Raw genomic sequence first — 13,774 nt, 5'->3', positions numbered from 1 at the left:
ATTTACCTTTCGTATTTGTTTCTATATATTAAAAAGTTAGATTGATATTGAAACATCCAAATCTATTTATCTTGACATCATCAATTCTATAAAAATATAAAAAATAAAAAGATAAAATAATAATTTTAATATTTTAGTCGGTAATAATGAATGATGACAATATTAAGATCACGAGTGACTATTGTGGATGAGTAGAATGAGAGGACAACTTTGCATTTACGTCGTTGCTGACGCACTTGCCGAGCGACCCTCACATCTCATCATCGCTATCATCATCCATAACAACCACCATGGCTCCTAACTATGTCGTCATCCGTCATCATTAGTTAGAATATTAAAATTATTTTTTTATCAATTATTTTTATTTTTTATTAGTAAAACCAATAATGTTAGAATAAATAGATCTATAAATTTTATTTTTATAATTATAGTGATATTAATATAATTTTTTTTTAAAAAAAATAAAGATCGAAATATTAAAGATAACTAAACTAATGTGTAATTAACCTAAGTCACAATATAACAAGAAGGAGGCATGCAGTGTGCGAAGGATGGCGAACAGAAACCCATCTTTATTTGTTGTCGTTCTTCTTTATTGGCTCTCTTGCATAACAAGTGCGTGTCTGTGCATAAAGCTACTCCTTATTGCAAGAATCATTCATGCTCTCTTTAACGTGTTAATTATTGTGTATCAAAGGATAAATCTTCCCCACCGATTTGCACTTCAGGACTCGCTGCTACTGCATGCTACTTTGAGAGAGCATCTCGAGCAGGTCCATCTCCGGTTTCATGTCCTCGCAGCACAGCGGCATGGCTGCCATGTCTTCCCACTCCATCGCCACCTCCACCTCCACCTCCGTCTGCAAGCTCTTGTCAATGTCTGCACCGCAACCGAGCTGGTCCAAGAAATAACCGAAGTCATAACTCTCACACGGGACGGCCTTCTCCTCCTCCTCCTCCTCGTCGAACAGCAGGCTGGCCATGACGTCGCTGAAGTCGCATGCAGGGACCAAGTTATCGTCGCTGTTCGGGGAGGCATCTGCGGCAGCGCTCAACTCCTCCACCGCGGCCGCCGTCGCCGCCTTCGAGTTTCCGCTGCTGGCCTTGCGCCTCCTCGTGGACGGTGCGGAGCTCAGGGCCAAGCTTTTGATGTAGTTCTGCAGGAGCATGCCGGACTTGGGGTTCTTCCTGTTGCGGCACCGCCGCCGGGCGAACTGCCTTCGCTTGGTTGCGTTCCAGTGGTTCTTGATGGAGTTCTCCGTCCTCCCAGGGAGCCTCTTGGCGATCTCAGCCCATTTGTTGCCGACTTCGGTGTGAGCTTGAATCAGAATCTTGTCTTCCTCGTCACTCCATGTATCTTTCTGGATGAATACAATGAACACAGCATATTGTCGTATATGTTGACGTATATGAATGCATGTAAACAACTTAAGAGTTTAGGTTGATATTTAAAGCTATTATTTTTAGATTTCAAGGATGCACTATGAAGAAGAGAGCCCATTAATTGATACTTTAGATCGAGTAAAATCCTATTAATATTCATGAACAGACTTAAAAGAATAAGAAATACATCTCTGTTGTGATATCCGGATTGGTTAGTGCATTGTTGCACGAGTTATAGATCTCATATTGGAATCCATATATGCTACTGAATCTAATAGAACTGTCTTCCATACAGCAGTAAATTATTGTGCTTCTTCGAAACATAATGATGGCATTCGTGAACAAACTCGAATTCTATAGAATCTTAATCCCACGATTACGTACCAACAAAGTAAACCTTGTTTTAGATGTAGTTAAAACACATATGAACAGGGCATCATCTTATCTTCATATTTAGCAGCCCTCGAATGATGTTTAGGAGTAGGTATGTCAATTAAGTAGATGGATGGATATCCAATGGAGAAGAAAAGAGATCATAGCAAGATATTTGATCTAATGATGCAAATGAGAGTGTATGTAAAACCTTGATGTTTGGCCTCAGATGGTTGTGCCATCTTTCTCTGCATTGCTTTCCTATTCTTCCATGCAGCATCTGAGCTATGTGAGACCACTTCCTCAATCCATGCTGCTCCACCAGACTTATCAGCAATCTGCATCATGCATTCATGAATCAGCAATCAATAGCTGATACGGAAGAGAAAGGAAAAGACTTGCCTGTCTTCTTCAGCAGTCCATTGGCCTTTCACCACGCTGGTCTTCTTCTGCCCTTTACCCCCACTTCTTCTCGCAGGCATGGACTTCTTGTTCTTCTCGACCTCCATCTGGGGCGGCTTGTTGTTGACCACACTGGACAGCTCATCGGGGTAGCTGAAGTCGATGGGAGTCTCGAGAGGGGGAGTCATCGAAACCATGCTAACATCTTCTGGCTCCACATGATCGCCATTCGTGCTCTCTGCGATGTAGCAAGGCAACCCCAGGCTTTGGATGTCTTCAATGGGCACCATGTTCTCTGTGTCATCCAATGGTGGAGAGAGATCTTGAGGACAGAAGCCATCGAAGCCACAAGGGAAGCCATTGGCGATGCTGTGAAATGGATCATCCAGCCGGTAATTGAAATCTTGGTGCCCATTGGGATGGCATGCTTCCAACAATCCGTCGCCCATGTCGACCTTGAAGCACCCAAAGTCCATGGGGAAGAGAGAGAGAGAGATGTCACCATGTACAGGACTGCATGCTATATCAACTGAAACCTACAAGAAGGATGTCTATTGTTACTAAGTGGTGTAATTAGGGGAGGTGAGTTAATAGAGGATGTTAGTAAAGTGGAATTAAGCTGCTTTAATAGCAGTGTTAATGAGAAAATATACTTCATTAAGAAAGTTAGAGGGCTTTAGCTTCAGTTCTCACTTCCTCAAATTACTCAATGAAACATGAGAAACTGTGGCATATGGGAAAATTCTCCAGCACTCTTCTATGCTGCTAGACAAGGCATCATAAAATGCAAATTTAATGGGGCTGCTTTAAAGTGTTTTTATGACTGTGTAAGTAATAGAATTCAAGTCAGCATTTATATATAATATATCTTCCCTGTACGCTTTATTTTCTACTGCTTCTCCTTCCTGTCTAGAAACCAAAAAATATTCTTGTGATGTACCATAGAGTATTTTGATAATTCTCCTTCGATACTACGTTTATATCATCTCGATATGGTGAAATCTTGACAATGAAGTGAATCAAGAAGAAGATGGTTAACATCTTCTAATTAATGTGCCATTAGAGCATGGGCCAAATGGAGATTCGATGCTATAGTATTTTTCAGATTTCGATGTGGTCCAAACTTTTCGATTATAAGTAGATGAGCCCTAAGGGTGTTTTGCAGAGATAGTGAACATAATAACCACATATATCAGTGTCTTTGAATGGCTTGCTTTGAATGGCTGGCTTGCAGAGAGAGTGAGCCCTCCTCCCTCATGGTATCCTGCTACACCAGATTGTGACACAAAACAAATTGGTAGGGGCTCCACGGTTCATCCCTCTCCACCAACTTTAACACTTGGGAGTTGGAGACTGCCACGGCTGGGAAGACTGATGGATCTGTAGCACTAAGTGGTTGGTCTTCGGGCATATGCATCATTGTCTTCGCTGCCATTTGGGATCTCTCTTTGAGCTGCAAAATTAAATTTGTGTACAGTGTTAGGCCCATGAAAGCATAGTATTATTTGCACGTAAAAGTGTCAGGCAGGATCTTTTTTTCTTTTTTCTCCCTCTCACAAAAAACGACTACCATTCAACACTTACAAATCAATTCAAAGGTTTCGATCCATTCGTTATGGATCTCAGGTGCTCCAAAGGTTTCCTAAGAGATCACTTTCCATGCAAAGCATGGAACCTTGCCTTGCCATATATTTATTGTTCCTCTCTATGGTTTCTACAATGTGGCTACAAAATTTCAGTGCAAGACAGTTATTTTTCCAGAAAAAAATATATTCAACTTCTATTTTCCAGAAAAAAATTATATCAACGAATTATTTGCAAACGAGCAAGCTCTGAAGGTAAATATGCAAGCCGAGTAGTTGATCACCTCACCAACTCATATGGTATTTGCTATAAAAAAAAAAATCTGCCATTTAAATAAATGTTAATATAAGGTTCGCATTGCCATTTATACCTTGGGCTTCCGACATGGTTCTTGCGGAAGGCTCTGACCAATCTTTGTACTAACCTTGAGTGTTACGGAGTCCAGGAGATTTTAACTTGATAGTGAAAAGGCAAGCAGGCAGCTTTGAGCACAGTTTTCTGCTTCTGCCATCTTTAGATGTTGAAAGAGCTCAGTTGAGTGACAACCCCCAAGACGGTTTTCCAAAAATTCTTGGAATCTGCATATCATCATACCAAGCTTCAGATATGAAATTTACATGTTTTGACAACGCTGGGTTTGTCAATCTATTCTTGTTGTTTTCCTGGAGAACACTTCCATCCCAAGATTGTGTAACTGCCATTTCAGCATTAAGTTCCACCGAAATCATAACAAAGAGGCACTGGATAATATGTTAAATAGGAAAAACAAAGTAGGAAACTGAGATGGCAGGAGAAGTAGCCCTTCAACTCTCTTTCATAGTAAGTTGCATACAAGAAATTGTCATTTTGCCAAATTCATCCATGCCATGCTTTATTATGCCGTCGGTAAATGTTTAAATGTATGCTAAAATAATTTTAGCTAGTAGTCCTTGAAAGTTGAAATAATTTGCCTCTTTTCGAGCACCAACACTCAATCATTACCAGAGATCAGGCAGGTAGACTGCAACCAAATCCTAAATCTAAACACTAGACTCAACCCACCAAAGCCGTTTTTACTCGATAGAGTAGTGAAGCTGATTTGAAATAATTGGGACATCAGGGCTTCTTGCTGTTATACTTGATAAAGTAAAAAAATTATTTCAGGTCAAATAATATTGTAGAGTGTAAACTGGCAGAAGCAACAATGACTTTAAACTAGTATGGGTTGTTGGTAAAGGTAGGGCCTACAGTTTGGTAGCAACAAGTTACTTTCTGCTGCCTTCATCAGCAACTTATACGGGTGAATAGAAAACCAGCATTTGCAACTGTTATATGTGACTGAAACCAGCTTTAGATCATAAAACTATGATGAATAAACTGATTACAGCTAAGTTAAGAAGAATATCAGCCAACAAGCTATGGTACATACTTGTAGACAAGTAGTTTCAGTAAAGAAACAAACAAACAAACAAAAAGTGCTCATAAGAAGAATTGATGAAATAAATTTAACTGCTGGTGGATGGTGAAATAAATATCAAATCATAAATATGGTGAAACAAAAAGTGCTCATTTGAATTTTCTACAAATGGAGAATTAGCCAATGAAAAATTGTAATAGCTAGCATGGACAAAAAGCTTTTGATCAGGCTTCTAAAAGATTGCAGTTAAGCTAGACACAAGAAAAATCCTTTCATGACAAATAAAAGTAAATGTGAAGCAAGATCAATATCTTCTATAATAGAACTATGACCTATGGAAGCATGTCTCCAAAAATCATCAAATCATAGCATAATTAAGAATCTTTGGTTAACTTGCTAAGACCTCCAGGAATTTTAACACAAGTTTAAAGCTACTGTTTTGTCATGCTCAAAGCATCATTAAAATTAAGGTCAGAATGGTCATAAATGTCTATCAGAAGTGGCTTTTCACCAAGATGGAACCAATATTTTGTGGAAATGCACCAGAACAGTTCATTGACCCAATATATTCTTATCAAATCCTATCAGATCATTTTAGAGTCTTTAGTACTCTTGTTTGGATATATTAATTTTTATAAAAAAGGGAATATGATCATATATCATTTGCATACACGTGTAATTTCATTCTCGAGAATAGTGAGCAAGACAGGGGAACAAATAATGGGATAAATTCAAAACAAGTGAACTGACTTTTAGTGTTATCCTCTTTGTTCTTTTCTTGTTTTTACATTTGTTCTTTCAACCTATCCACTCTTAAGCAAATTTTCTTGTTCAAGATAATCCATATCCCAACAATATTTTCTATTTTTAATAATATTTCAAAATAAAATTTCAAGAGAAAATTTTTTCTAAAGAACATTTTTCAATGAAAAATAAAAACTATTTTCCTAGAAAACTAGGTGATCCACTTTTCTAATTTTATTTATGTAATCTTCAGTAAACAAATTATCTCCAAGCACACTCAACCTTCTTTTCTCTCTCTCTCTCTCTCTCTCTCTCTCTATCTATCTATCTATCTATCTATCTATTTTTTGACACCACCGATATACAACTTAACCCCAAGTCTAAGTTTTTAAGTGTAACGGAGTGCAGACATGTGATTTCACCCTAGCTCGGTTTGATTAGTGCACCAATGATACCAGTTGGTAGGGGTTTGCAACCTAGCACTAAACTTTAGTATAGACAGTAATATAGTATTTTTACAATTGAACTTCTGGTTAAATCAAACATGAATTCATAGGGATCCAACTAAGATTCACATGGTTTAAGTCAAATTAGCACAAATCTAACCTAAACCTACCCAGCGGATCTAATCTAGATTTGTGTATATCTAACCTAAATTTAGATCCATAAGGATCAAACCTAAATTGACATGGGATGAAGTGATTTAAAAAAGCGTTCGGGCGCTCGCCTAGGCGCTCAGGCGAGGCGAGGCGAGGCCCGAGCGCCTCACTAATCTCCCAGGCGGCGTGCTTCAAACAGGCGCCGCCTGGGCGCCCGCCCGAGCCCAGGTGCTGGGCGCTTCGAGTGAGCGCCTAGGTTAACTAAGGCGACCGAACCAAGATTTTAGGTCTGGTTCGGTCCTGGTTCGATCTATGATGGTTAGTTGGTTTAATCGAACCAACTAAAACTGATATAAGTGACAACCGAACCCTAACCCTCACCGCTGCCGATCCCGATCCCGTTGCTCGCCGCTGTCGCTGCTCGCAAACGCTGTCGCTGTCGCCGCTCCCGCTCCTGCTGCCGCTGCTCGCAAACGCTGCCGCTGTCGCCGCTCGTGCCTCCCGCTGCTCACCGCTGTCGCCGCTTCCTCTTTTCTCGGTCAGCAAGCTCGGCACCCTTTTACACTTCCTTTTAACAGTATACGTATACTGTATGCTGTTAATATTATTAAGTTTATTTGAAATGATTAATTTTCAATACTGTTAATAGATTAATAATATATTATTTTGATTTTAATACTATTAATTTTTATTTATTTAAATTTTTTTGTTAATGTGACATTGTGATTTTGTATCTTAGATTTTCTTAATTTAATAATATATTTTTATTTAAAATTTTAAATAAATATATTTATTAATTATATTATATATTTTTATATTTTAGCGCCTCGCTTCGCTCTGGGCGAGCGCCTAGCGCCTCAGGCGTTTTTGGACCTTGGCGCCTAGCGCTTTTTAAATCACTAATGGGATCTACAAGTCCATATAGTTCTACATTGCTTGTGATTCATTATTAAAGTTATGTGCATGCACTAATTCTAGCATTTTTGGATATCCTAGTTTTGTTATTTTTGCTTGAAACACAAAAAAATAGGAGAAACAATTTGGGTACTAACTCAAACTATGAACTGGTCCAACTCGGTACCGATATCCTACCAGCATGAGATGAGGTCATAATCAGTGGCAAACCAACATTTTGAATCCTGGTTATGAGACAGTAGAATACTAACAAGTAAGCATGACCTATAATTAATATGGTCCCACACCAATATTCCGAGCAAAGTGAAGTATTTATATTTTTTGGGAATAGAGGAAGGAAAAAAAAAGAAAGGAAAAATAATAATAAAGATAATAAAAATTAACTATGACTCATTCTACCTCAAACAGTATCTCTTAAGGATGAAGAGTTCACACTTTCATGCGTCTCATTTCCGAGGAATTGAAATTAGTCCAATAAGTTATTTGTTTTCTATCTTCCTTTCCTCTCTTCCCAAATTATGCTACTACCTAAACCCCAAACTACTAAGAACCTTTGTTAGAGCTAACCAACATCAGAGACCAGTGGACAACCTCACAATGAAGTCAAGCTAGTCACAAAGAGAGGCACCGATGTCATTCTTCCTCCTCAAAACCAATGTCTTTAGATTTGCACTACTTATTCTTTCATTGTTTGAATTAAGATTTCTATGAATTGAACATGTTTTGTCTAATTCTCCCCATCTATCCCTTCTTTTTTCTCTTTTAATCAACTCTCTTCTAAATCCTTAAGCCTTATCACTCTTTAGGATTGTCCTAAGTCAACCTCTCTTTTATAGTTTTATTAGACAAAATAACTACTTTAACATCACCCTTTTCTAAATTAAGAGAAGTGCTTAAAATTACCATTTCTCAAAGCATGAAGATTACTTAGGATCTTTAGCATCCAGTACCTCTACCTCTCCAGTTATGTGCTCATTCTTGACTGATAATGCAAAATCAAACCTAGACAACTGGGTTAGTGCAATTCCATCAGCATTGTTGGGAAATTTGGACTGTTTTCGCCAAAAGGAGGTAAACAATAATCCTCCTGCTAGAACTTGCTTCTTGTTCACTATTATATAAGATCAATCCATTGACAACCAAATAAAGCAATTCTATATAAACACAGTCTAGAATAAAAGTCAAGGAAATCTGTCAACAGTCGCTGAACTGAAGTGCTCTATTGGAGGGTTAGATCTACCCCACACACGAGGTGAACACCATTACACTTCAAAACAACTAATTTTATTAATGTTTTGATTTACTTCACAGGGTCCTAGTTCGTCAGAAGAAAAAAAGGTTTTAATTTACTTCATTTATAGGTTTAACACCATATATCCATAAAAAATCACCACTTTGTAGGAATAAAAAGCATGGGAAAATAAACAGGACAGAAATTCTCGGTTGAGGATGAGGACAACAATAAAACAAGGAGAGGAACACAGAGAATGGGGAACAGAATCATGTTATGGGTATCTGCCTCTCGTTACATTTATATCAAAAGTTAGGTTTGAGAGAAGTGTATGCTTTTTATAAAAAATGTATTAAAATTCTAACATTTTGTATTATTTCCTAAATCAAAATTTGTTTTATAGTTAAGAATGAAACATGGTCCTGCTAATCCTCATGTATCTTGCAAGTCTCTCTCTCTCTCCCCTTCTGTTTTAAAGAAATAAAAGCTAAGGGGTGAAATTCAAAATTATCATGTAAAAGTTGCATCTCTTAAGTCTTTCATTTAAATGCATATGAGTATTCATTATATAGCTATCCACCTTAGATAACCTCGTAAATGCCCAATCTAAAATCTCCATGACCAAATCCACTATCAATCCTACAAAGGCCATCTCTATGTCATTCAATCTTATTTCACATTTGCATGTCATATTTGGAGATAGTGATTTTGTTTGAGCATTAACAACTGCTTGATTTCTTGGTTTGCAATGCAACAATAATGAAATAAAAACCAGCACTTCCTCAATCCTGTCCTGTAAACAAAACCTGTTACCAGATATTATAACTTTTACTATTAACAAATATGATATCATCCTCCTGCTATGTGGTTTTGACAATTATTGGTATTACAGTTCAAACTTCAAAGGAAGTTGATCTTAAACAATGTTATATACACAAGATGTTTCATCAAAGATTATTCACTTCTAGAACTAGAAGTTAGATTGTCTATTAAAGTGATGACTATTTCTAGCCTTTATCAATCTTTAGACACTACCATAACAATCAAGCTAAATTACAAAAAAGTGCTCTCAAACTCTGTTGCATAACATTGCAAAGTTGCATAACTTTGGAATTTTCTTGTCTCCTGTTGCATTTAATAAATTTGAAGACTCAATAATGACGGATGATAGTACTTCTCAGAGATACCTTTTTGTTCTGGAACATGTAACTCTTTAGTAAAATTCATCTTTGTTTTTGAAGTTATTACATGAATATTATTCTTTCAAACATGCTGGTCAATCATTGTTACAGATTCCAACTATGCATATCTACCAAATTTCAGTTATCTATGCAATAGCGTATATCTTCAACCATGTGGAAACATGGCTTTTTGTACTCACATGTAGTTGATTATCTCTCCAAATAAGAAGATAATTCCTATAAACAGAACCATAGCCATAAAATTCCAACTTAATATAATATTTACTATCACACAACAAATTAACATATAACTTATCCAACTTGCTTATCTTTCAAATATTTAGTTCCAGCATCTACAAAGATATCAAACTATAATAGACTTCATAAATCTTGAGATTGTTGTTCAACTTGCATCAATAAGTTGAACAATTTCTTTCCTCGCCTTTGTTTTATTTGTTAAATATGTGAAAACCAGTCCATGTTGAGTAGTCAGATATTCTTGAAAACACATATGCTATACAGTTCCTTCATCATATGTGATAAGTAGTATAAATTGTCAACTTCTACCCTTTAAAAGATCATTCAGGTTTCTAATAACATAAACACTTATCACTTGCATTCTTGCAAAATGTAACAAGATGTACTCAAAGTGATGCTATGCCTACATCACTCTTGAATTTGCTTCTGCAGTGTCATTGTCATTCATAAATTTTGCTTCACAAGTCATCCATATTTGTCTACAATGTTAATTATTTCATCCAAAATTATGTAATATTTTCTCCTGATGCTATGCTAGTTTCACAGAACCTCTTAAAACTCACTTATAAATCCTTCTCGGTAATATTTTTTAATGATTGCATGCTTATGTCAATTTAATATAATTGCTGTATACAGAATTTACATTTTGACTCAGACAAACATGCTTGTTTAATTCAGTAAAAATATCATAGATTTAGATAACAACCAATAATATTTATCTAGAGACCAAATTTTTATTCCTACACTGCCTAAATCAAATGACAAAAGTTCTTAGAAACAAAAAAACCAGATGTACTGGATACATACCATAAAAGAATGTTTAGACAATTAGATATGTAAGTAATGTCATTAGACTCCACAATACCCACAAAAATTTTTGTGATCATAGTTCTTATGACAAGCAACCCGATCCACACTTGTTGAAAGATAAAATAATTTTGCCCTTAAAAAAGGAAACACACAGAACCAGACTAACAACAGTACCCGACAGTAGATGAAAAGTCAACTTTGTAGAGAAGAAGCTGTCATTATATGGATGGTAAAAAATGAAACAGGTAAAAAATAATTATAGATTATATGAGAAAAATGCAAATTGAAAATAGTCTAATAAATTGAAAGCTTTTAGGTGCATGTATCTCACACAGAATACGAACGACACTTTTATTCCTGTGATGTATAAACAAGACAAGCTGAGGGCAGAAAACTGCCTTCTAGTGTATTCATTTAACAGGAAATCAAGTGTAAATAGTTTATAGCTGTCCTGTCCAATAGGGAAGATACCTGCCAAATCTAGAACCAAAAGAAACATGTGGAATTTGAATTCCAAAGATACAATAGGCAGGAAAAACTTCATTACCAATTAATCTACGCAAAAAAACATTACTGATACTAGATATCAAGTCCAAAATTGGACGACAGCATAAACAGCCATAATGCAACAACGTGAACTGGAGAAGACTGTATGAGCAACTGCAGTGTCACTAATGCATAACTAGTGTAAATAGTATAAAGTGTAGTAAATGAAAAGTTGGGATTAGATGTGAATTATCCTATATGTTAAGGCACATAAAATTTGAAATGTTTTGCTGAATAGTTCATGTATCTTAGGTACTCCCTCAAGCTATGTCACCTTATAATCAAATTCATCGTAATTCATGGCAGGGATTACTGAAAGGGAAACACGTAGAGCTGGATCGTTCCTGATCATATATTGATTTGAAAGAAGCATAAACAACAATAGTTGAGCATTAGACCAGTAAATCATGCTTTTATTTAGCTAAATTGAGCATTCACTTAAACTAGAGAGATTGAAGCTCCAAACCATTGGAGAAGCTAACTACTGGCTTCGGGATAGAAAACGTGTGCGTTACATAGAGAGTAATGATCCTAAAGTCCAAATTTTGAGGATAAAAAAGACTAAAGAAGTAAAGAAAGAAAGTTCTCAACTTGGCCTATATCGAACTCCGATCACCATGATTTCACAAATCGAATGCAACTAACAAGAAATATCGAACGATGGACAAGAACGAATCATACGGGAAACTGAATGGCCGGGGATCGAAGCGATAAAGAAACAAACCTGGAGGGTTTCCGGGCAAAGAAGACGCTCCATCACGAGGGCGAGCGAGCCAGGTGACGACGAGAAAGAGCACGCTGGTACACACAGCCATGGCCGCTCCCATGATTGCGGACCGGCGTGCTCTCTCTCGTTGTCAACCCGACATGCGAGCATCTGCCAACAGCAGCAGCACACAATCCACTGCAACCACCCTAATCTCGATCCGAAGAACAAGAAGGAGCAAAAAGAACATCAATCGGATTCCGGAATCGTTCATCTTCGAATCCAGCGGAAGACAATCGAAACCCTCGACCCTCAAATCACGGGGAAGTTCTTCGCCCAAGGTAGAACAAGCCGAAGAAGAATCGGAGACCGAAGTCGAGCTAAAAGGTCAAGGCAACGAGAGAAAGAGGAGGACGAAAGGAGAAGACGAACCGAAGGGAGGAGCAGCGGCTGATGAGGACGATGGGATGGAGAGCGCATCGTCTCCCCACCCGGCCGTCCTTTTAACAAGTGGGGTTGGAGTTACGGAGCCGGTAAAATATCATTAATTCCTATGGACCAAAAATTAACTGGCGGGTCAATTCCGTCATCGTCCTGCGACCTGTCCACCTCGGTGGGGCCCATGAATAGGAAAGGATACGAAAGTGGGTGCTGGCGGCGGGGGTGACTTGGTTTGCGGTGAAAACCCGGGGTGGTGATGTGGTGTCCGGCACGGTAGGACGGAGGACCGTGTCGGGACGAGTGAGCGGTCGAAACGTGTCGCGCCGGAGGTACGGAACCATCCCCGCACATTGTCTGTAATTACGAGAGTGCCACCACGGCGACGGACGGGACGTCGTCCTCTGCAGTGGTGTCGGAAATCATCGTGCCTTATCCCTGTGATCGATATGCACACCCTTGCTTTTGCGTATCTGCACCCTATTTGTGGAGTGATTGGCTGTGTTGTAGAGTACTCTCATCCCTTGATGTTTGAACCACTACACCAAGTCTTGAGTGCACAAAGACACAGTGTCCTAACACTATTGGAACAAAGAGTCTATTAGAATGTCTATATTATTCAAAGAAGATAAGTTTGCATGCCTTGTGACTTGCACAGCAGATTCTGTGCTGGGGCACAGGTGATTTGTACACTTTTGGGCACAGGTGACTTGCACAGCAGATTCTGTGCTGGGGAAAGGCGTTCATGGATCCAACATGTTTGTACCATCTCTCTCCAGAAAGATTCCTTGTCCAAGTTCTGTTACAGTGTCTCGATCCCATGTCCACAGCTTTGATACTGCCTGCTGTGTCCTTTTTATAGGGGAAGAACTGCGGATGGTGTACGTGTGGTCATGCGTGCATGAGTTGCGTTACGGACGTCGACGCCGATAGCACACCGATGACTAACGCGCGACTTCATGCCTTGGCCGAGCGAGACGGGACACGGGATGCGTCGCGTCACACCCGGGCGCATCAGCCGCGAGAGGGCGGTGACGTCGTGGCGAGGGAGGGACGCACCTCACGTGTTCGGTGGCTTGGCCGAGACACGAGAGCCGTTGGCCCCGTATCGCGATTCCAAATATTTTGGACACCTCAATCCCTGGGAAGAGAAGGGAATAATCCACGAGCGACGGGACACGAAAAGCGTCGAGTCACACCCACGCATCA

General features: G+C 38.7%; 1 protein-coding gene across 6 annotated transcripts; it reads right to left on the bottom strand.

The window, feature by feature from the left end:
- Positions 1 to 600: 600 nt before the first annotated feature.
- Positions 601 to 12,599, bottom strand: LOC135675887 (transcription factor MYB98-like). 6 transcript variants are annotated; one of them, XM_065186507.1, is made up of 3 exons: positions 3,742 to 12,599; positions 1,967 to 3,610; positions 601 to 1,361 (listed from the first exon to the last, which is right to left on the bottom strand). In XM_065186507.1, exons 2-3 carry the CDS (start codon positions 2,033 to 2,035, stop codon positions 738 to 740), a joined length of 693 nt encoding a protein of 230 aa, XP_065042579.1. In that variant the 5' UTR covers positions 2,036 to 3,610; positions 3,742 to 12,599; the 3' UTR covers positions 601 to 737. The 6 variants fall into 6 exon arrangements, with proteins under 6 accessions (XP_065042579.1, XP_065042580.1, XP_065042583.1 ...); XM_065186508.1 differs by having other exon boundaries at positions 1,967 to 3,882; positions 4,112 to 12,599; XM_065186511.1 differs by having other exon boundaries at positions 4,112 to 12,599.
- Between the last annotated feature and the right edge of the window lie 1,175 nt (positions 12,600 to 13,774).

Source organism: Musa acuminata, chromosome BXJ1-6 (assembly GCF_036884655.1).
Source record: "Musa acuminata AAA Group cultivar baxijiao chromosome BXJ1-6, Cavendish_Baxijiao_AAA, whole genome shotgun sequence".
NCBI classification, from domain to species: Eukaryota; Viridiplantae; Streptophyta; class Magnoliopsida; order Zingiberales; family Musaceae; genus Musa; species Musa acuminata.
This window is presented reverse-complemented; position numbering and strand designations above follow the sequence as displayed.

Bases quoted from the DNA above. Each gene is read 5' to 3' on its own strand.
- LOC135675887 (XM_065186507.1), bottom strand. From the start codon at position 2,035: ATGCTGCATGGAAGAATAGGAAAGCAATGCAGAGAAAGATGGCACAAC. The intron at 1,362-1,966 runs GTTTTACATACA...GTATTCATCCAG, and splicing joins ATCTGAGGCCAAACATCAAG to AAAGATACATGGAGTGACGA.